The sequence below is a fragment of the Sorex fumeus genome, unplaced genomic scaffold, assembly GCF_029834395.1.
Source record: "Sorex fumeus unplaced genomic scaffold, SorFum_2.1 ptg000002l, whole genome shotgun sequence".
NCBI lineage: Eukaryota > Metazoa > Chordata > Mammalia > Eulipotyphla > Soricidae > Sorex > Sorex fumeus.
This window is the reverse complement of record NW_026606059.1, coordinates 75,587,286-75,612,327: the sequence shown is the minus strand read 5'-3', so window position 1 is coordinate 75,612,327 and position 25,042 is coordinate 75,587,286. Positions and strand designations below refer to the sequence as shown.

The window sequence follows — 25,042 nt, the reverse complement described above, 5'->3', positions numbered from 1 at the left end:
GTACCAAAGTTTCTTTAACCAGTCATCTGTTCTCGGGCACTCAGGTTTTTTCCAGATTCTGGCTATTGTAAAGAGTGCTGCAATGAACAAACAAGTGCAGATGTCACTACGACTATACTTTTTTGCCTCTCTGGGATATATTCCCAGGAGTGGTATTGCTGGGTCAAATGAAAGCTCAATTTCTAATTTTTTGAGAATCGTCCACACTGTTTTCCAAAAGGGAAACCAGTCAGCATTCCCACCAGCAGTGAAGGAGGGTCCCTTTCTCGCCACATCCACGCCAGCACCAGTTGCTTTTGTTCTTGTGCATATGGGCCAGTCTCTGTGGTGTGAAATGATATCTCATTGTGGTTTTGATCTGCATCTCCCTGATTATTAATGATGAGGAGCATTTTCTCATGTACCTTTTAGCCATTCGGATTTCTTCTTTGTGAAAGTTTCTATTCATTTCATCTCCCCATTTTTTGATGGGGTTGGATGTTTTCTTCTTGTGGAGTTCCACCAGTACTTTGTATATCCTTGATATCAACACCTTATTGGATGTGTATTTGGCGAATATCCTTTCCCATTCTGTATACTGTCTTTGTATTTTGATCACTGTTTCTTTTGAGGTGCTGAAGCTTCTTAGTTTAAGATAGTCCCATTTCTCTATCTCTGTTTTCACTTGCTTGGCCAGCGGCGTGACATCTTTGAAGATACCATTAGCTTCTATGTCATGGAGGGTTTTCCCAACTTTTTTCTCAATGTACCTTATGGATTCCGGTCTGATGTTGAGGTCTTTAATCCACTTTGATCTTACTTTTGTACATGGAGTTAGGCAGAGATCTGAGCCCACTTTTTTGCATGTAGCCGTCTAGTTTTGCCAGCACAATTTGTTAAAGAGGCTTTCCTTGCTCCACTTCACTTTTCTTGCCCCCTTATCGAAGATTAGATGGTTGTATGCTTGGGGGGAGATCAGTATATTTAACCTGTTCCATTGGTCTACAGCTCTGCCTTTGTGTGGAAATTAATTTTAAAGGGAATTTAGCCCCTAATTTTAGGATCCATCTAATGCTTAATTATATGTTATAGCACTTATATGTGGTAAATTTTGAGCCAGATAAAATATTATTTTACTGTAAATTTTGCACTTATGTGAAAACATATTGGTTAACTATACTGGTAAAAAATATACACACATCTATAAAGTAACGTAATCAGTATGACAATAACATACTCATTTGAATCTCTCAAAGATTCTATGACTCAATACTTTTTATTGTAGGTTGCTTGTTTGGGGGCATCCCACCTGCCAGGGATAGGGGCTAGTCCTGACTGTGCTCAAGGGCTGCTCCCAGCAGGTGCTTAGGGGAAGAGCCATGCATGCTGGGAATGAAACCCCGACTTTCTGTATGGGAAGCATTTGCTCATCCTTGTTGAGCTCTCTCACAAATAGTTTTTTTAATACTCATTTTAGAGCTGAGGAAGCAGTTAAGTATCTTGCAAAGTGTCAGATAGCTACCAATTGATGGAGATGAGTTTACATCAGTTGAGTCATCTTTGACCCCAAAGTTCAAGTTTTAAACCCTTTTTGACCACAAATTAGCATGTTGAGACAGTGTGTAAAATTTAAAATAGTATATATACATATGCAATATGTTTGTCTACATTTCACCAAAATTTTCCCTTTGTATATTTCTTCACTGTATTTTGTGATGTGCTTTATTTTGCTCTAATTATTATTAAATGGGTATATTGTAAATTTGTATTTGACAGAATTATAAGTTCAAGGCTGGCATCAACATTTATATAGAAGTGTTTTAATGATTTGGATTAGGTTCTATATTGGAGAGAGGCTTTTTATTTTTAACTTTAAAGTCAAATGTTAAATTGTCCTAAAGAGTCCTTAAAATTCATCTAATAGCCACTTCTAAATGTATCAGACATATACTTTATGTGTAATGATTTGTAATATTGCAATATTTGTAATATTGATTTAAATTATCTACGTGTATGGCCCTTAGATACTTTTATTGCCAATAGATGTAAGCATCTAGAGAAAATGAAACACATATTTCATCTCCTAATTCTTGGATATTTCACAGTTATTTAATAATTTTTTATTGAAAGAATAATGGATATGTTTAATTTCTAGAAAACTTTCAAAGCGATTATCTTAAAAGTAATCTAAATCAGCGTCAAAACAAAAATGGTATTGTGGAATACAAAAATAATGATAATTATATATTGCTAATTGTAATCACTTTCTACATTAACTTTACTAGTTATGTGACAATCTACAACTGGACAATGTTGATCAGTTGCTGTAAGTCTTAATATTTATATATAGCTAAAATCTGGATTTAACCCACTGGTGTTTGTACCTTTGAGCTTTAATAGCTATGTTAGTTGTCACATTAACATCTTTAAATATTTACATCAATTAGGTTAGTTCTGGGCTGGAGCAATAGCACAGTGGGTAGGGCGTTTTCCTTGCATGCAGCCAACGTGGCCAACCCGAGTTCGATTCCTCTGCCCCTCTCGGAGAGCCCGGCAAGCTACCGAGAGTATCGAGCCCGCAGGGCAAAACCTGGCAAGCTCCCTGTTGCATACCCAATATGCCAAACACAGTAACAAGTCTCACAATATTACTGGGCCCGCTCGAGCAAATCGATGAACAACAGGAGGACAGTGACAGTGACAGGTTAGTTCCGCGTTAGATATTTTACTGTCTGTCATGATTTATACTTAAATGTCTTATAGATAAGCTTTTACTACTGGGTTGTACCTTCACATTTTCTGCCAGCTAGTTGGCTAAGATTTAAGTTTTTCTACTCAACCTTCAATAACTAGTTTCATAACACCCCTTTCCAAGGGAACAGAGAGATAGCACAGAGTTAAGGCCTTGCATTCTTGCATCCTGCCATCCTCTGATTTGATCCCTGCCCCCTGCTCCAACTCAACAGGACTTATTCCTGAGCACACAGCCAAGAACAGCTCCTAAGCACCATGGGTGTATGTGGCCCAAACCCCTAGTATCCCCTCCCATCTGGCTTTCCAGAAAACAGATTTCCTCTATGCATTTTTCCCAGTACTTATCCTCCACACACATTTACGTGCTTACTACCTGGTTTAACAATTATTTTTATTTTCTTACTCTTTGGAGGAGCATAAGTGCTGCATTCTGTTCTAGTTTTCCCCTCATTTTCGAGAGTCATAGTGTCATGTATATAAAAAGTTTGAAATATAAACAAGTTCTTCATAATTTATGGTTATGGGGTGAAATAAGGACATAAATCATGGCAAATCATGTGTCATAATCAAAACAGAAAGGCTGTATTTGTTTTTCAAACATATTATTTATGAATATCAGGATTGTCTTCCTTTATTGTATCCTTTTCTTGGTTGCAGTGAGACAGGTTAAAGCCATAATTAGTGGACCGCCTTTTTAGGCTTTTGCCCTCTGATGGATCACTTACACAGTTCAGAGGGTTGAGATATGAGGGATAGGCTTCAATCTGTAATTGATGAAGACTTTGTGGAAGATGGAACATTTTCTTTCTTCCACAAAATAACTTTAGAACATTTTTCAAAATGAGATAAGCAGATTGAGTTATCACTATTTTCTTGTGTGAATAGGCAATTAATAATTGAAGGTACATATACATATGTATATATACATATATATGTGTGTTTATATTTATATATCTAAATCTACAGCATGATCTCTATATTCTCCATTATAACCTTTTAATTTTGCCCACACTCTTTTCTCTGACCACACCATTTTCTTTGTTATTCAGATACCAAACTATAGCAAACTGCATTGTCTTTCCTTGCAGCTTCACCCATAAAACAGTCACATTTTCTTAACTATCAGCCCCATATATTTTATATATTTCTTGTCATAATTAGGAATTGAAATACATTTTTGGAGTAGGGGGGCCATATTCAACAATGCTCAGGACCTAGTCTGCACTCAGGAATCACTGGTGGGCTCAGGGAATCAGATGAGGTGCCAGGGATCGAATCCAGGTCGGCCTCATGTGAGTCAAGCACTCTGCCCACTGTACCGTTGCTACAGTTGAATAGAAATTCTGGAGTTGAAAGTCTTCCAGCGACAGTAGTGTCCATCTGCAAGGACATATGCAGTCTTATGGAGGAAGAAACTGCAACTTTGAAAGGTGAGACAGTTGGCCCAGATGGCATAGACTAGAACCACGGCTGTTTAGATTCAGGGACCGTTTTTACAGGTTTCTGTGGCAGTCTTATGGAGGGAGATCGAAGTCGAGAGCGATTTACTTTCTCTCCCCTAGGTTTTGGGGCTGATATTCTTTTTCATATTGCACTAAGTGCAAGCCCAGAAATTCTGCCAGGAGCAAAACAACACTCCTTAAACACTCTGTGACTTTCAGAGCTGTATAAAATAAAAGGTTGAAGTTAATGGCTGCCAGCTTGGAGGGAGTAGCTCCTCTTTGGAGCCAAATGTATGTGGAGAGCAGATGAGACTGTGGGAGGAAAGTTGGCAAAGGGGGAAGAGAAATGAGTCTATTCTCTTTTGGAAATGAAAGTATAATAAATATCTAGATAACTTCAATGCTTATTATTTCTTTAGAGCCACTTCCCCTTAAAAAAAACTCTGTCTTTAGTGTGAGTATCCTTGACAAATAACTTTATGTTATTTTTCTAAATACCTTAAAATAATTATTTTATTTGGAAGCAAAGAGATTATTTTAATGACCTGTATATATGCAGCCATTGCGGTCTCTTTTCTAAAAAAGATCATTGTTTCATATGGTGAAATTCTTGTATTTAAGCAGTAGCGCTTGTTTAGCTAATGAGTTTCAACAATTTTGAAAACTCAAAGCAAATATACCTCAGAGATAATGATAATTTAAGTTCGGGGTCCATGGAGATAAAGCTCTCTCTGACATAAGGAGTATGGAGATAGTAGCCAAGAAGCCTGTCGTCATTTTATTTCACACTCATTTTGTTTGTGAACAACTCTCTTATCCTGTTTGAGATCCCACATACCACAGTGAACTCGGAGATATTTATTAAAGTAAGTTCCTGGAAATGCTATCCTTAACGCCTTGTGGAACTGTGCTTACCACATCATCATTTGAATGAGCCCTCTCTGAGATGTGCATTCATAAATTTATTCCTGGCCTAATAGCATACTGTATTAGGTTTTGTTAAATCTTATTATTGATGTTCATTTAGACCAGTGTTTCTCAAAATGGGCAAGACCAGCTTCAAGGAGGGAGCATGCTGGGAAGATCCAGGAGACTAGTGATGGTCTTGAATGCAGCTGAGGGCTGCTTTCTGTTTTTTAAGTTAAAAGAAGGTAGATTTCTGGGTAAGGGGAAGGTGCTAAGTGGGTGGTTGTCCTACTAAGTTTAATGTCTAATTATACATTCATTGTCACCTCATTAAAATGGCATCAGGGACTAGAGTGATAGTACAATGGTTTGGGTCTTTGCCTTGCTTGAAGCAGAACTGGGTTCCATCCCTGGAACCTCATATTGCTCTGAATCTTGCCAAATGCCTGAGTTGAGAACCAAGAGTAAACCCTGAGTACTGCTGGCTATAAAAACAAAATAAAACAAAGAACTTTCTCTTCATTTCTTTGAGTTTGATAATGTACTGAGCATATCAGTATTTTTCAAGCACTGTGATTTTGAGACTCATACTAAGTTGACTTTTATTGCTTCTTGAATCATATCTGTAGCACCTGATTCATTTCGATACCTCCTGAAATAACTTGTTTCAAATTTGTTTATATAATACTCCCACCAAATAGACACCATCATGTTTAAAGACTGAGTAGGCAAAACAAAGACAGCAGCTCTCAAGATGTACCCATATACATTAGTGGTCACTTTATTTTATTTATGAAAAGAAATACATTATTTTAATGGAAACATATAATATACCCCTATCATATTCTAATGTTATGGAGACTATTTGGGTGGATCTCTGAAACTTTTTATTCCCTGTCATTCTACTATAACATTCACCCACAGAGCCACATGAAGTGACTTTTTCTATATAGCTAAAAGTGATACTCTGAAAAAAGAACTCAGTAGCATCAAGTTCAAGCATTAACACTGTGAAGTAACTTTTTAAAGAATAGTTACTAAAGAGCCCAGGATTTTTGTTGTTTTGATGAAAATCATCACATTTCAAGTGTTATAGTTCTAATCAAAATCAGTAATATTGAGGCCATACACCAGACCCAGAATTGTTGAAAATACAATTCTATAAGAATTTATTTCTCTCAGCTCCTGATCATCCAAGATTTGAAGCTCATTTTCCCATTGAATAGGCTGTTGATGAAGGGGAGCTGAGGAGGGGGGGTGTTAATTCAAGTTCACTGTCTTCAGAATCGTTAACTAGTAAAAGGAGAGTGATGCAGTCTTTTCATGACTGATGGAATTTAGATTTAATTCTAGTGTGGAGAACTGTGTGGATACATTCACTGAAATATTTATTGTGCAAGATTTCCCCTGTGGTCATACAAGGTCCCATGACTTTAGTGCCAATATGGTCGTTGGGATGTAGAAAATGTTTTCATTCGGAAAAATCGACAGTTTGGGAGATACATAATTCCCGATGGCCAGACAGACATACAAGTTACTCTGCTTCTCACTATGTGAGCCTAATATCTATAATAATTAAATTTTTTCACTACTGAATGTTTTTATAGATTAAAGAGTAAAAAATGAAGATATAGTGTTAAAATGGCTGAATTTGCTAAAGAAAATCCAGCCTTTCCACCCCCCTCCCCCGTTGCCTAGTCATGGAAACAAACCACCAACAACTTATTTTAAAACTTTTTAACAGCATCAAATTGCTTATTGGATTGTCCTTTTCTCTTAAGATTTTGTTGAATTTCCTAAAATCAGTGCAGCCACTCTTAACATCAAATGACACTTCTAATTCTTCTTAAAGTCCATAATGTCAAGCTCATCTCTTAAGTCAGACTTTCCTAAAATGTCCAGTTCTTCCTAAGCCTCCTTTTTGGAAATCCTCAACACAGAATTTGAGCAAAATTTGGAATCCCTAACCCATTATGTCACCAGTTCCTTGGGTTAGAATTATCTTCTATTCTTTACCTTTGGGCTGTCTACTTTTATCTCCATTAACCTTTTGGCTTGAGTATAAACATTTATTGAAGGCTCCCTCCTTTGTCGGTTCAGTAACTCCAAAGGTTAGTGAGAAGTGGATGCTAGTTTGACCTCTTGTATCCACATTAGATGATTCTAATTATTCCTAAGAAATGACACTTTTGACCCATTTTTGTCCTTGTCAAGTTTGTCTAGTTGTAGGTTGTCTAAGCATGAAACTGGGTTCAAACAGTGTCCAGATATTTCCATCTTAACAATGTGGAACCTCAGAAATGCATACTATTTCTTTTTCTCTTTAAAACATCCCAGTTTCACTGAAATTCAAGATTCCTGTTAAGCACACTGAATTGATTTATTACTGAAAGAGACTGATGAACTATAGATAAAAGTGCAAACTTTAACCTGTAAATACCCAATGGTTTATTTCAATACAGGAACAATAGGATGAAAACTTGGTAGAAGCAAGGAGAAGAAAGGTTTGCTGAAGTTACAAACAACCTTTGAAATGGAAATGTCTTTTATGTAAAAATGCTTGTTTCTTTTCCCTTGTCCTTGCTGGAGCTTTCTTGTTATTTGCTTCCATCAACTTTTAAGCAATGCAATATTGGCTTTGATAGTTTCTGTGAAGTGACATGACACTTTCCCTACTCAGTTTTATTGGTCAAATTATGTCATATGGTGATCCTAAACTCTAAACAAAACCTGGAAAATGGACATTTAGAAAATTGATCAGTTGCACCAGTGACTGTGACCATCTTCAAAATTGAATAATAGAATTTGTATCTTACTTCTATGCTAATCATTACAATTGCAACCAGTCATGTAGAAAAAAAGTAGGACTTCAATAAATGCTATTTGTTCATTTTTATAAGCTAAAGTTTGACAGGCATCTTTATTGAACTAAGCACTCAGTTACTTCATTCATCCACCTTTCAGACAGAACTATCCTCAATCTGTCATAGAGTTTGTTCTGAAGTTTAGAATATTCAAACTTATTGAATTTCTAATAGCAGTGCCTGGCAACTGCAGGGGTGCCAGTCTATATCACCCAGCTCATAGAACAGTGATTTTTTTTAATGCTTCACCTCACTGTAAAGTCACTGCTAAATCATAGAAAGTTTTAAATGACCAGGTATACTGTAGCAATTACTGCCATCACTAGTGTGCATTTTCTCATGCTTTACTGAAATAATAATGATTGATTGTGCAATGACAGTATAGATGTGTTGTAATTCCAACGAAGGAAACGTTGCTCGTTGCTCCAGACTTTTGAACAATTTGATATGGTGTGTGAGTGATTTCAAAATCAAAAACAAAAGCCTAAGTCAGTGTATCTGAGGGGATTTTTGTATTCATTTTTGATTTGCTTTACTGACAGAATGAATGGCCACAAATTCAGTGGCTCAAAGCAACACTATTTATTAGATTACTGTTTGACAGATCAAGAAGTCCTTTATGGATCTCATCAGCCTAAAATCAAAGTGTCAGCAGGAAGCAACCCTCTCTCAGAGCTGTCGGAGAGAATCCACTTTCCACTCACTCGCGTTATTGGAAAAGTCAATTCCTCAAGATTGAAAAAAATGAAGTCTTAGTTTCCTGCTGCCTTATGCTGAATCCCTACTGGAGATACCACATTTTCCTCAGCCTCTGACCTTATGGCAGCTTCAAGTGCAGCATAGGCCAGTGGAATCCTTTTCATGTGTGGTTTCTCCAATCGACTGTCCTTCGTTTCTCTTCTACTTTTAAGGACTCATGCGTAGAATGAGCCCATTTGGTTTATCTGGGATCCTCTCACGATTTCATGGTTTAAACCTTGATCATATCTTAAAATCCCTTTTGTTAAGTCAGGTAATATATTCAGAGGTCCAGGGGATTAGGGTATAAATATCTTTGAGGAAACGTTTTTTTCTGTCTACCATACCTTTTACATCCCCTCTCATTTCCTAGTATGTTCTGCCAACTGTGTATACTCCGGAGGATGGCAGATAAACATCTAGGCCTGACTTTCGTTATTTGTGAAGCGAGGCAGTTAAACTCAGTGAACACTAAAGTTACTCCTGCACTTAATATTCAAGACTTGTGTGAATTGTTATGATACCGAGACACATGGAGGAGTGAACGTAATGATCAATGTGGATATTATTGTTATTTTCTATTCATGGATTTTGCTGTAGTGTAGATTTCATATAATCCTGGCTAACTCCTTCCTTCTCACACTTGGTAATCTTCTTTGAAGGCAGTCAATCTCTACAAAAGTTGAGTTCTTCAGAAAGAAATTGACTTCCCTCCTCAGAACCGTAATAACTGCTCCCTTGAGATTTTTTTATCTATGTATTATTTACTTTGCAGCTTGGTATAGCTTTCAGCAGGTCCTAGGCTACATTTTCCCTCTTATGATTTGGAGGCAAATATATTGTTTATTTTTTTATTCTGCTGTTTAATAAGCCTAGGTATGTCTGGGCATAACAAATATTTGACAAAGTTAAAAGGTGTGATACCTGGCACCATTACTGAGAGATATTAGTTAAATATTTTCATTTGTGCCACAAAATCATCTATTAAGTTATATTAAATTCCTAAGTACAATGTGGTAAAAAAAAAAGTACTTATAGCCCAATATTCCGTACTTGGTAGTACAAAACACTAATATTTTATTTCATAGTAGTAGAGCTGGGGGTGGGGTATAAGTTTATTCCAGGTTCCCAATTTGCCTGGAACTTTGCAGTGGCAGCACCAAAACTCTAGCATCCTAGAAAACCTTTGGCGTCAGGAAAATTCAAGATTATCACTAACCCTAGAAGTGACTGGATTTGGAAAAAGAACTATATGTGTATAGGTGCTGCTGCCTTCCACAAGCTATTTGACCTAAAATAAATCTTTTCTGTGTTGTTACAATATAGTTATCTGAATTCTAAGCATTAGGGCTAAGTAAAAGCTTTCTCATTAAGTAGTACTATCTGTACTCTTTGTACTTGAACAAATCTCTTCTGGATCATTTTTGCTTTTAGACGGAAGCACAAGCCGCTTGCCTGATATGAGAAGAACTTTCCAGGTCTGCTTCTTGCCTTCCCCTTCCAGCTACATATGTTCCTTCCACTTAATGAAAATAATAATTATTATTAGATCAATGTCTATTTTGAAGGGAGAAAATGCTTAGGACTTAGTGTTCTTAACATACTATGAACAACTCTAAAGATATTTGTAAGAACTTGATCAATGGGCTGGAGAGATAATGCCATGGATACGGTGCTTGCCACGTTGTGGCCAGCCCATTTGATATCCATATAGTCCCCAAGTCCTCCTGCTAGGAGTGACCTCAGAGAGCAGAGCCCTGAGCACTGCTGGTTGTGGGAGGAAGGGGGGGGGGAGAGAAAGGAGAGAGAGAACTTGATCCTAGAGTCCACTCACTGTCTTCCATACACATAACTCTCCTTACTCATCCTAATGTCAATAATTGCAATCCCTTCCTGTTTCCACTCTAACATTGTATCTGAGCGCCTGGAGATAGTACAATGGGGAAGACACTTCGCATAAAATCTATGTGGGTTCAATCTCTGGCACTGGATGTGGTCTCCCCCAAGCCTTGCCAGGAGTGATTCCTGAACTCAGAGCCAAGAGTAAGCCCTGATGACAGCCAGGTGTGGTCCAAAAAGATAAAACAAGATTCTATTCAAACATCACTCTTTATTATATCTCCCCAGACTCCACAAGATAGAAGTGTTTCTCTTTCCTTTTATTGACCTCCCTCTACCCCAAGACAATTCATATCTGACTTTGGACTGCCTACCATGCTATTTTTTCATGATATATTATACTTTTAAAATTTACCTATCTCTATCATTTGGATTCAAATTCATATTCTGAGTGTGAGGCAAAGGTGGTTTGTCAAATGAATTGAAGATTATAGTAATTGATTTACTTTAAAATAAAATTTCCTTAATGGTTGGAAAATTTCCTTCCTTGAAAGGCTGGGGCACTTACTTCACATGCAGGTAACCTCAGTTCAAACCCTGGCACCACGTGGTCTCCTGAGAGAGGGAGAGACACTCAAATTCCAAACCAGCGTGACCCAAGGATCAGAAAGGAAAACGTTCTCTCGTGAGCTTAGATAACCAGTATCTATTTTTCATGTCTTCTGTTGGATGTTGTAAAAATTCACCTATGCAGCTCCAAGAACTGTGGTTTAAAGAATTTGAGACAGATGTCTGCCCCATAAAATTAGAGTTTTCGGTCAAAATAGTGACAGGAGGCTGTTAGTGAAAGCTGCTTGATCAAAATCAGAAGAGAGCAGATGCTACAAAGAAAATCACTCAATCTTACCTGGACAAATAACCAAAATGGTGTCTCTCTTCCTTTTTTATTGTTTAATTAATTGATATTTTTGGCTTTCGGGCCACACCTGATGGTACTCAGGGTTTACTCCTAACTCTGCTCAGAGATCACTTCTGGTGGGACTTAGGGACCATATGGAGTACCAAGGAGCCATCCCAGACTGGTCATGTGCACGGCAAGTGCCCTACCTATTGCTTATTGTTTGGAAACACAGATACTGATCTGTGAATGTTATTTCTGGGGTCAAATAAAGAGATATCTTTACCTTGTTTCCTTGGTGTAAACAAAGGAATCTTCACGTTAAGACAATATTCAATTGCCTATGGGCCACTAAGGACTATTTCAAAGTCCAGAACATTTCTTGGCATCAAACTCTTTTTTGACAGTGGAAATAAATTAGAATGGTGGCTCTGATGGATAGCCATGGGAATAGCTTGATAGCTGTTTTATCACTAATTATTGAAATCATATTAAATTGATTTTACAAGACATTCAGGTAACTGTTTTTACTCACTTAGCAAATATTAAGGTAGCTAATGAATAAAATAGGGTTTTATGATGAATCAAAGTACTACCATGAAAAATTAGCATGCTTGTATCTGTTAAAATTGATCTGAACTGCCTGAAGTACTTTCATTTCAAATTTCATTTTCAGCCTTTCCATCATGGCTTATTTTGTCATCTCACCACTATAATTAATGTTAATTTTTGTTTTTTTGTTTTTTTTTTGTTTTTTTGCAACTGATAACAATAGATTTGTTGTTTCAAGATCTAGGCCAGGGCCAGAGAAATGACTCATTAGACTGGATGCATGCTTGGCGTGCAGGAGACAGGGCCAGGTTCAATCCCCAGAATTCTGTGGTCCTTTGAGCACTGCCAGGAGTGAGCCCTAGGCACTGATCCAAGAATATGTTCAGATCACCACCAGGTGTGGCCCCCAAACAAAAACAAAACAAACTAGACTAGCATCCATTTTATGTATATTTTTTTTCATTTGGGTTTTGTTGTTGTGCCAAACCCTGCTGTGCTCCAGGTTTCCATCTTGCTCTGAGCTCAAAGGATGACTTCTGGTGGTGCTGAGAACTTCCTCTTATCTCAGTGTTCAGGGATCACTCCTGGCACTGCTTGTGGGACCATTTCTCTTGCCAGAGATCTAAGCCACACAGGTCAACCATGTTTAAGGCAACTGTTTTTTTGTATGCTTTACTGTCTCTCCAGCCCTTATTTTTTCTTAGTTTACACACACACATAGATAGATAGATCACTTGATCACTTGACTTCCCATTAATCGTCGATTTGCTCGAGCAGGCAAAAGTAATGTCTCCATGTGTCCCTGTCACGTGCTAGTGTAGCCCATTGGCGTCTGTTCGCTCTAGGAACACAAAGAGCCTCAAACCGATCGTTCATGATCTTGATGAAGAAGTCTGACCATCTGGTAGGTGGGCGGCCACGCGGTCTTTTGACATCCCGTAGATAGATAGATAGATAGATAGATAGATAGATAGATAGATGGCTTTGGTATTAACAACAGACCTGTGTCACGTGTTTGTCATTGCTGCCTGCTGGTTGGAGCAGGTTTCCCAGATTTCTGAGATCTGAAATAACAGTGTACCTGGGGAATCCTCAAGTAAATGTCTCAAATTGGCAGGAACAAGGATTCCTGTCAACTTGGGCGATCTGTGAGAGCACGTAACATGTGGGCAAGTCCCAGAGTGGGCTCAGTTCTCTTTGGCAGGATCGTATCTAGTTGAAAATTCAGCTGCTGGTGGGAATGCCGGCTGGTCCAACCCTTTTGGAAAACAGTATGGACGACTCTCAAAAAATTAGAAATTGAGCTTTCATTTGACCCAGCAATACCACTCCTGGGAATATATCCCAGAGAGGCAAAAAGGTATAGTCGAAGTGACATCTGCAATTGTTTGTTCATTGCAGCACTCTTTACAATAGCCAGAATCTGGAAAAAACCTGAGTGCCCGAGAACAGATGACTGGTTAAAGAAACTTTGGTACATTTACACAATGGAGTACTATGTAGCTCTTAGAAAAGATGAAGTCATGAAATTTACATACAAGTGGTACTACATGGAAAGTATCATGTTAAGCGAAATGACTCAGAAAGAGCGGGATAGACCCAGAAAGATTGCATTCATCTGGGGAACATAAAGCAACAAAAAGGGAGACTAACACCCAGGAATGGCTGAGATAGATTAGTACCAGGAATTTTGCTCCATGATTTGAAGGCCAGCCACACGTGCTAGGTGAAAAGGAAGCTCAGATAGAGAAGAGAGCACCAAATAAAGGATGTTGTGAGGACCCCCCTGGGTGGGAGAAGCATGCTAAAAGTAGTCTATAGACCAAACATGATTGCCACTCAATGCCTCTCTTGCAAAACACAGTACCCAAAAGAAGAGAGAGAGAACAAGGGGGAATACCCTGCCACAGAGGCAGGATGGGACGGGGAGGGGGGGGATGAGGGTTGGGGGGAGGGGTGCTGGGACCCGTGGGGATGGATGACGGGCACTGGTGGAGGGATGGGCACTTGATCATTGTATAACTGAAACCCAAGCACAAAATTTGTAAGCCTATAACTGTACCTCATGGTGTTTCACTAATAAAAAAAGAAAAAAAATCATTGAGAACAAAAAAAAAAAAAGAAAATTAACCTGAAAAATCACCTGGAGACTCTGGTATTATATTTTGTGTTTGTGGGCCCATGATATTTGATCTACAGAACATAGGCTGGTGAATGATGAAAGCCTGGGCGCCCTCTCCCTGGGACTCACCAGGAAACAAAGTCTGGCTAAACCTTACTTGTTTCCTTCCCAGTTTATTTCCTGCCATGTGAAATTACTGACCTAGTTAAAGATAAATATCTGGGGTGCCAAGCCATTGAAAATGATGAACCCCTTGAGCTGTATGTTTAAAATGTATGCTGAAAATATTTTGTTAGCACTCACCTTCGAGCTTCTCTGCTTCTCAGAAGTAGGGATGTCATGCTTTGGTTGTTCTGGATTTGAATTGACTCACGGTTCCTCTTTTACAGTCTCTCTGAAGACAGGGTATGCCGAATCATTAGCATTATTATGATTTCAGTTCCAGCCAGACTACACAGCCACACTTAGCAAAGGGGGATGGGTGGGTTTCATTATTCATTCAGAATAAATTCCTACTCTAATATAAATGTTGCTCAGGATAGAGCTTTGAAATGGATCCTGATTCTTTAAATTCTTTCCTGTCTGTTTCAGGAAATAGTGAGATCCTGTTGATAGTCAAGTACAATGTGTCTAAAGTTCACTTCTAAACACTCTGCTCTTTGCAATGAAAGTCATCTGCATTCTCTTTATAATACAGAGCCGCAAGAGATCTGTCTAATCTTGGAGATCTGATCCAGTATCATTTAGAAAAAAAAAGAAAAAAATCCTTGATAATAATTCTACCATTCAGATTAGTGAAAGCAGTAAAGGCTTACAGTTTCTGTCATCTTCAAAAGATACCATGAGGCTGGGGAATAGGACTTGGGTTATGGTTTGGGAGATTTAGTTGTTTGTAAAAATAAAATGATTAGTACAGTTATTATTCAAGGTTTTAATCAGCAAAGGCAAATGGCATCTGTTTGTTATCATTCTTTCTACAGAAGACAAAGGCTCAGGTCCCAATGGTGCTCACTGCTGGTCCCAAGTGGCTCTTGGATGTGACTTGGCAAGGAGTGGAAGACAACAAAAACAACTGCATTGTGTACAGCAAAGGTAAGTGCAAGCTTCTTTCCCTCTTGCTGTAGAAGTATTGAAATCCGATCGTTGCCCAACAGCGCCAGACCACCTGAAATGGGAATGAGAAGTAAAACGTGATCCCTCCCTTCCTCGTTGTTCCCTTCTGATCTTTCTAACTTGCATTTGCCAAACTCTCAAGGGGTAGTGTTTGGGGTTGTTTAGCATTTTTTGTTTTGTCCCTGTACAGAATAAACAACGAATTATCTCATTAATTACTTAATGCAGCACACAGTTTCCTAAGCCTATATTGGAGTGGTTTGACAGGTACCTCTCTTGCTGTCAGTTTTATTGACAGCTGGGTTTGAGGAAATCCCAAATTTCTGTCTTCGGCGTTATCAATCAAAAGAGAAATGCTTGTGGAAATTCAGCAGTCAGGGTCGATGTGCTGCATGCTCTGCGTTCTCGCCGGTTTTGTGAAATCTCTCATCATGAGAGGAGAGCTGGAAACGAAACCATCTCAAAGCCTAGAAGGTTCTTTCCCATAGCGATGGCAGAGGAGCGGGAGGCAAATGAAACAGGGGAAGCTAGTGACTTAGAAGGATGTTGCCTTTGATTTGCTCAGTGTGATACCAACCTAGGGTGCACCATAAAGCTTTTCCTGGGCTTCAAACAAGGCAGCTGGTCCTGGGAGCAGCTTCGAAACACAGACTGCGCCTCTTGTGAGTGGTGGTTTGGAATTCTTGTCTCGATAGTCCTGTTAGGAGTCTTAGCTCAGTACTTTTACAGTGAAATCCCTAATCTCACGTCTTCGTAAATATTGCAGAAACCCTGTGCTTCTCATGTTTAATTTCTCTGGCTTTCTTTTTTTAACCAAATGGACCTACTGAGATCAAAGATTTATTTGCACATTGAACCTAGAAACCATAAAAGGATAGAAGAAACAAGCAAATAAGGACCCCTATCAATATATTAACATATAAAACACTAATCACCACATCAAAGACTCTTCAAAACTTGCTAGAAACAATTACAACTTGTTCCTGTAATCATTACAATTTGTACACTCATAAGAGGATTGCCTTTAAACTACCATAAGCCTTTGAAAGTTGAAACACAGGAAAGAGGGAATTTACAAGCTAAAAAAACAATCTACACACCAGGATCTGATTATAGCCCTTTTCCTTCTTTAATTGCTGACCTCATACCCATTCATTTCCTAGCCCCAAATACCTATGATATGTTGGTGGGAGTTCTTAGCTATATATTTTCTCAGATATGTCAATATGATCTATCTAAGTTGGGTGAAATAGTATAGTGAACCAGTTTACCAGTATCCACATTCATAATGCAAAAAAATGTGAAAGATGTTTTGGATGTTGAAACAATTACTAGAAACAAATTTCATGCTGCAAAAACTTCTCTTCATCATAGTACTATCAAATGGAGGAACCAAATTATAATTCTACTTCTGTCATAATCCAAATACATTATGTTTTAACATCAGACCTTTTTTTTGAGTTGGGGTTAACACCCACCTGTGTTCAGAACTTACTTCTGGCTCTGTGTTCAGGAAGTATTCTCTGAGCAGGGCTCAGGGGATCATATGGTGCCAGGGATCGAATCCAGGTTAACTGCATGAAATTCAAGTGCCCTACTTGTAGCACTATCTCTCCAACCCAAAATCAAGCATTCTTTTAAAGAAGAGATATGTGTAATTGTTTTAAGAGAAAGACATGGCACATAGAGATAAATTAGCTCACTGAGTGAATGCTTTGCATGTGGGAGGCCTAAATTCAATCCCCAGTACCACATGGTTTCCTCTCATGAGGTACCAAATGGTATCTTCATGGGTTCCTCTCACACTGGGCTAGGTACAAGTACCACATGGTTTTTCCGTGCACTGAGCTAGGAGTATAGTCTCTGGACACTGCAGGGTATAATCCCAAAACCAAAAAGAAAAAAAATTAAAAGAAAGAACAAAATTCTAATGCCATATGTAACAGAGGTCTTTAACTGTATGTGTTTGCGTTTGGTTGACTATGTCTTAAGCCCTTTTAGCAATAAATAATTTGGATTAATTTATAGAACTTTATTAATGTGCTAACTCATAAAGCATGGGTTGAGTTCAACAACATTCAAGCTTTGTACATTGCTAAGAGTGGCAATCATTACTAAGCAGACCATAACTTTTTCCTTGGTCCCACCATATAAAATTGTATGCACTTGCTCTTTATCAGCTTATTTTACAATAGTCATTTTCTGTATTTGTGAAAGATGTACGTAAAAGTCCACTAGTGGTAGCTGCCCTTTCAGCTGCCTCTATAAAAAAATAAGTATTGGCTGACCAGATAAACATTGGAGGAATAGTTGCCAGAAATTATAGTATATACTCAACATATTATAATGATACACCAAAAGAATGTCTGTTATTTAACAATTTTTAGCCACAAAATGTATTTGATGTTATTCAACTTACATGAATAGTTGGTGTTGCAATTTAGATAGCTGGAACAGGCATTATCTACTGAATATGTGTTCTTTAATTCTCATTTAACACCTCTTCTGAGGTAATCAACATACCACTCCATTATACAAAAGCAAAATTAAGGCAGAATTTATCCCCCCATCACAAAGCTAATATGTGGCTAAGGTTGGATTCAAATGTACATCTATCTAGCTTATGATCTGGGCTATGTAAATGAGAATGTTCTCCTTATATTTAATGCCCAGTGAGATATAAAAGATGTTGTTCCCTCATTTTATGAACTTGACATTGACTGAGAGAGGTGCTCTGTGGTCATAGAGAGCTGACAGTGGAGATAAATTTGAATCCAGGTTTTGAGAATTTCAAATCCAATGACTCTTGATACTATTACATAAGAGTGAATCCTCTCAAACAACTCAGATCTTTTATGCCCAGAACTCACAGAGAATGTGCTACTAGAGTGGGAAGTGCCACAGAACCCTGGCATTAAAGAGCCCATAACCAAGTATTTCTCTGTATGTATTCCCTATTGACCATATGCTATATGTGTGAGAGGGTGGTGGGCATGCATATATATGTATTATATATACATACATATATGCGCACACACACAAATACACACACAAACACACATATGTAATTTATTTAGATGCATTCTTTGCAGTAAATCTTGATTAGATTTAGTGTTCCTGATAACACAATCTTGGGAAAGCTACAGTTGACTCTCCATTCTACTCCTAGATGAACTTCTGAAGCTAGAATTTATGTTGCCTTCAGTAGGAAGAGAGCCCTACAGAGTGTGTCCTCAATTTCTGTGAAAATGCTAATATACTAGGATTGTATGAGGAGTTATTGAAATCATGGAAAACATGACCCAAGGAATATTTCTATCCAAATCCTATGGTTCCAAAACATTCAGTCCATGTAGGCTGCTGCTGGGACAAGCCTTTGTAAAGCAAAAGAGTTTTGAAACTACAGGAATTTGGGACTCTGAATTACATGAGTTTTGACTTGATAACTATAATATGTGAAGTATTTTTATTATGAGTCTGTTATTTATTAATTGAAACACCTTTGTTTTCAAGCAATAGAGATCCAAATGAAATAGAATTATGCAAAAAAGGAATACTTTTGAAGTTTTTGAATAATATCCTGAGGTTAAAGAGACCCATATCCTATAACAGAGTCTAGCAATATTCTGGACTTCAGAACAGCTTACTCTAGTTGCCTGAACTTTTGCTGTCCCCTATCAATCTCTCCATAGCTTTATCTCTGTCTCTCTCTGTCTCTCTCTGTCGTCCTCACTCTCTCTCACTTCTTTATAGGGTTCATTCTTGAACTGCCCTCAGGTATTGGGAAACACCACAATTCACGTCTCAGCAATCGAGTGCACAGAGAGACTTTCTAAACTTTGATTAGGCAGAACAGAGACTAATCCCTGCCAATTCATCATTAGGACTCTTCCTGGCAGACCATTACCACCTTCTGGGCCAAACAGTAGACTTAAGTTCACAGGAGTCACTGGGGTAAAGAAGAAATAGTTCCCCAAAGGAAGCAAGACGATTCTTCCATTATTGCAGCAACAACCAAACTGGTTTCTTGATGCCTCACATCCCTGTACCCAGAGGCAAGACATTATTCCTAATGTTGGAAAAATTCTAATCAAGTAAATACATTTCTGCTGCCAAAATTTTATTTCGTTGTCAAGCTCTGACTTAAGAGTGCTTATGAGTTATATTACACAATTGTATGCCACCAAAAGGACTGTATTTTAGAAAGCCCATTGAACCTAGTTACAGATGTAAAATGGGTGTGCCTAACACTTTGTTTTATTTGGGCCCCATACCCACTATCTCTGTGCTTAGGAGTCTCGGGACCATGGATAGAACCTGGGTTCGGCCATATGCAAGGCATATCAAATGCCTTGCATATGGCTATATGTGTGAGGGGGTGGTGGGCATGCATATATATGGATATACATATATATCCAACTGGGAAGTTGATGAGTGTAAATGCTTTTTTTTTCTGGGTGGTGGGCATGCATATATATGCTCTGTGCTTCAGCCCCTGCCTAACACTTCTTTTTAAAGTCTTGACTGTGACATTTCTGTAAAAAGAAATTTATAATACATGCTTAAGTGTGTAAAACAGCCACAATTGGTATATTGCTCCTACCACTTAAAAAATTCTTCTTATTATTAGTAAGTAAAGTAAAAGTAAAGGCCCTCCCGTTGATCGTCGATTTGCTCGAGCGGGCCCAGTAACGTCTCCATTGGAGACTTTGTTGTTACTGTGTCTGGCATATCGAATACTCTCGGTAGCTTGCCAGGCTCTCCAAGAGGGGCGGAGGAATCGAACTCGGGTCGGCCATGTTGGCCGCTTGTAAGGCGAACGCCCTACCCGCTGTGCTATATTACATTTACATTATAAATACAAAAGATAATGTAGAATGATAATATAAAATATTATTAAATGTAGACTGATAATAAAAAGTATCATGTTTTCTTTTCCAAGGTATCCATCAAATAATTATTATAACTTCATAATGCTATTTGACAGGCTGCCATCATCTTGTTTCATCAAAGGAGAAGTTTAGTATTTGGCATTAGGATTGTAATCTGATGTACTTTTTTCCTGCCTCAACTACCCCCTGTTATTCCAGAAAGTAATTAGCTCATCCAGACATCGATGGAGCAGACTTGTTGGTCATCTGGTTTTGACCATTATTCTCAACAGACTCCAGATAACTCTAATTTTCTTATCTGTAGTGGAGTCTAAAAAGCTCCCTGGGAGTGAAAAAGAGGTGCTGGAGGGTAGGATGTGCACAGCTCACCCACTCGCTCATACCTGTTGATCGTCGTCAGTGTCTTCCCTTCCCTCCCACCCTCTGTGTCCTCCGCTTTACAGTTGATGAGTGTGAATGCTGTTTTTTTTCTGGGAAGTGAGAAGTGAATGGACTCAGTGGAGTTTTCAGAAGAAAAGCTGTAGCCTTTTCCATGCGACCGTGAGCCTTCTGTTTATTTCTAGTTAGGAACAGCTGGATTAGTTCTTTGCTCCTGAGGTGCTTATTTCTGAGTAGCCACCCTTGCTCAAGATGTAGATTAGGAGAGCAGCATGGTCACCACAAATGAGGAAAGTAATTGGCTCACCCACATCTCAGCTAAATCACAAGTTTCTGTTGAGTTGAAAGCACGGTTTTCCTATGAAAGGTAAACTCAAGAAATTGTGGTACTTGAAATCCTGATTTTCTCATCTATGAAATAGGAAGGGCAACTTTACTTGATTTCTGTGAAGCCACAGACCTCCTCTGCTATGATCAATTTTATGTCATTGTCTCTCTTAGATTCAATCCAATTTACGGTTAATGCAAATTTAGAGGAAATAAAACCAGCCCTTCCAGTTGGGATCAAGCAGACATGATCACCTCGTTACTGGTGGCTCAGTAAAGTGGGGAGCAAGGATATAGGCAGTGTTCCCCCCCCCCTCCGCTGGACCCGCCCACCTCAGCCACCAGCTCTGGGAGAAATGACAGGCTTAGGTCAGGACTAGCCAAATTGCCCAAACTTCACAGGTATTTGGGGTCCATCACCTTCCCCCATTGAAGAAGCAAGTTGGTGAAGCAAAGTAGTTTTTATTGAATGAAACTTGCCTGTGAGAGGAGAGGAAAAGAGAGAATTCGTGTTCAGGAGAGAATGCAGGCTTCTCCAGAGTGAATAAAACTCGCAGAGTTAGAGAGACAAATAAGCAAAATACATGTTCAAAGAACAGGGCCTTGAAGAGTAAGCCCTGAATGACTTTTGGGAGATCTTATACAATTCTTCCAAAAGGTTTCTCCTGGAGTTTTCTGCACACAGAAAAATTAATCCTGGCATTGTCACAGGAAAGCCTTGCACTATGGTCTCTTCATAAACTTCTGTAGTTTCTCTTTTTCTTAGGGTCCGCCCTTCTCTGGGTGGGGCCAGGTGAATTCTTGCATCTTGGTTTTGCTTCATTTTCTGTTCAACAAAGAGGGCAACATTTGCATCCCAAAGGGATGGAGCTTCTGGCCACTTCAGAGTTAGGCAATCTCTTTGAAAGTTTTATTATTTCTCAAAAGCACATTACCAGGGCCCCCTAGCTATCTACCTGCAAGTCTAACACCAGATTCATAGTCAAGAATTTGTTGGTCCCCTTCAGTCCTGTTGAATACACAACTGTACAAAGAGAGCTGTGTTAGAAACAAGTGGCTGAAATTGTTGGATTCTGTTTTCTATAACTGTTATTTTGTCCTTGTGTTTTGGGGCCATACCTGATGCTTAGGAATCACTTCCAGTAGTGCTCAGGGGATCGTTGGCAGTACCAAGGGTTGATCCCTGGTTAGAATTGTGCAAATACACTACCTGCTGTATTATCTCTTTTTAGTCCTTTATATCTGATATTTTTCTATTTAATGAAAGTCTTAAATTATTATAACGATCATAATGAAGTCGGTGGGCCCCCACGAATAGCTAAGGTGAGGTGGGGAGGAGAGAGACCATGACTTTCTCCTGATCTGCCTCTGCCACCCCAGACCCAGGGTTACTGTATTCTTGTCTTCCCTCCCAGAAAAGAATTTCAGGAGATGAGAAGGGAAGAAAAAACAGATTTTATTGGGAGGTCTTTAGGAAAGGGAAAGAAGGAGAGAAACTGAGAGAGAGTAACACGCTCAAGAAAGAATGCAAGCTTCTCCAAGGATGGAAAGAGCCCCTATACACATCCCAGCGTTAGATATGGAAGCTTGAAAGTCCACATGTGACACATGTGCTAGGGCATCACATGTGCTTGACCATGTGGGCACAAGCAGCACATGGGCTCTGGCAGCATATGCGCACCCTCCCTTTGTTCAAGGTGGCTTTATAGGGCTTTTCCAAGCTGCCCCCCATGTGCAGCTTTCTAGCCAGATAAGGGTCTGTAGCTAGGGCTCTTGCTAAGGGGGTAGAGTCGGGAATGGTCTTCTCCGAAACTCCTTTTGTTGGCCTTCGCTCCTTCTGGATCTTCTCTGAGAGTGGGTCCAGCCTTCTCTGGTGGGCCTAGCAAAGGGTTAAGCAGTTTAAAGGAAGGAATTGAGGGTTCTCCAGCAATTTCCTTTAGGCCCTTTCTGTAGGGAGGCATCCAGTCTCCTCAGGGTAGGCAGACAAAGAAGGTCTTATCAGATCTTGCTTTCCATATCCACAAGGTGGATAGGATTTAGCACTGGTTGCTCTATTACTTCCCAGAAATTTCATGGGGGGGGGGGGGGGGGGGGGGATGACGTCCCTAATCTACCTACTTACATCAAAATAGTGCTACTATTAAGTCAAATATTATAGTATCTTACGCATCTCTCCTATGCCAGATATTATCAAATCTTTGTTTTTCTTTTCTTGCCATTCCTGCAGACTTGTGATAAAGGCAGCTATTCTTATTTAACCTATAAATAAACTGAGGTTTAGATAAGCAAGATTATTGTTCTTCACAAATTTGCATTGATGTTTATCAGCAAAACTTTAAAAAAAATGATTTGGTGTGACTTTCAGGAGAAAATATTCAAGAATTAAAACAGGGCCTGAGAGATAATACAGTGTTAAGGTACCTGCCTGGCACATAGCCAACCCTTGGTTTAACGTCCAGCACCTCATAGGACACCTCCAAGATACCGCCAGATGGAACTCCTCATCCCAAAAAAAGAATCCAGGAACCAGAAGTAGCACCAGCAGTATGTTAATTTCCCTGCAGTTTTGAAATCCACTGCAATTGAATCATGCAATTTTTCTCAAACTTTTTCCAATGGTGGCCTTTTTCTGATTACATTTCATTTCAGTGAATCCCAACACACACACACACACACACACACACACCACGCACAGCATACACACACACCACGCACAGCATACACACACACACCACGCACAGCATACACACACACAAACACCACACACAGCGTATACACACACACACAAATACCACGCACAGCACACACACACATACACGTTGGCTCCCTAGTCTTTTGCTGTGGCTCCCATTTATATGATTTACCCCTGTGGCTCCTTGAAATATCCCGAGAAATCCCAGAGGCCCAAATGACCCAGTTAAGATACCCTGATGTCGAAAGTCAGTCTCAATCAAAATCATTTCCTATCCATCTTCAAAAGTTCTGATTTTGCTTGGTAGCACAAATTATGCCATTTAATAAACTCACTGAGTCCTTCCTTAATATATCCTGCTGTATTTATGATCCTAAACTAGACAGTAATGACCAAAGTTGACTAAGCTACTTCCTGCACACATACTCAATGGATCCACTTCTCTAAACAGTTAACTTTCAATTATAAGAAATCTTTTTATATTTCCAAACCATTTTCTACCATACAATAGAAGATTCATTCATGTTACTAAAAGTTTGAAACAACCTTGTCTAATATGGCAGTTATTTTCAGACTAGCCCACAAATTAGTTGGGTCAAATGAAGATCCTAAGAGATCAAATGTTATATAAATTAAAAACTAAGCTAACGATAAAAATTACATTCCAATTTTAAGTGTCTGTTTCATCATTCTGTAATTCTTAGAAGACATATATAAAGCTTTACAGTATCCTTAAAAGAGGGTGGGTGCCTGAAACAAATATTTAGCAGTGGGAATTATAAAATCATAAGGCGATTAAGTTAGCTAGTTGCAGAATTCCAATATTGCTTTTTAAATGACTTCAGGATATAGGAGGTACTAAGGTTATTATCTGTTATCAGGAATACAGTGGAATTGTACAACTGGATAATAACCAAACAAACTGACACAATGTAAAATTACATTATCAGTGTGTTAAAACAAAATTGCGCCCTAAAGGAGTCCACATGCCAGCTCAGAGCTGCAGTGTAATTATGCTTAACTCTGATAATTAAAATACAACGGAGATCAACAGAATCATTTTCATTAAGAAAATTATTAATGATGGTGGTATAACAGTAATTGATTGCAGAGCACCACAGGATAACGCAATGCTGAAAACCCAACATGTTTCGTGAACATCTGAGGCTTTTTCTGGTTATGTTCTAGAAGCATGAGGGATGTTTTGAGAAGGGAGAAATTTATTATGCCTGTACTTGGAATCAATAATTGTAAAAATGGCTGCCTCAGAAAACCACAGTTTTGATTCAGATGATCATTCTGTGGCACTCTGCAGGTCAAGACAGATGACCCCTCTTGTGACTATGTTATTTACAATAGAACTGTCAGTTGCAAATTACAGATTGCCAACTTCTACAAATGTTATGATTTCTATAACTTGTTATGTACCTTCGGGTGTGACAATTGTGTTCATGCTTTTCTGTTTTTATTTCTTGTTGTTGTTGTTCGGTTTTTATTTTTTTTGCGGGGGGCGGGGGGAGTTGATTCTGGTCATGCTGAATAGCTT

The 25,042-nt window shown here is 38.8% G+C and overlaps 1 protein-coding gene across 2 annotated transcripts in view; it reads left to right on the top strand.

Moving 5' to 3' along the window:
• Positions 1 to 25,042, top strand: part of ZFPM2 (zinc finger protein, FOG family member 2) — a 531,451-nt gene that overhangs the window by 347,144 nt on the left and 159,265 nt on the right. For both annotated transcript variants that reach the window (XM_056110089.1, XM_056110088.1), the window contains one exon: positions 15,075 to 15,186. In XM_056110089.1, coding sequence (XP_055966064.1) covers positions 15,075 to 15,186 — 112 coding nt within the window. The remainder of the gene's footprint in view (positions 1 to 15,074; positions 15,187 to 25,042) is intronic.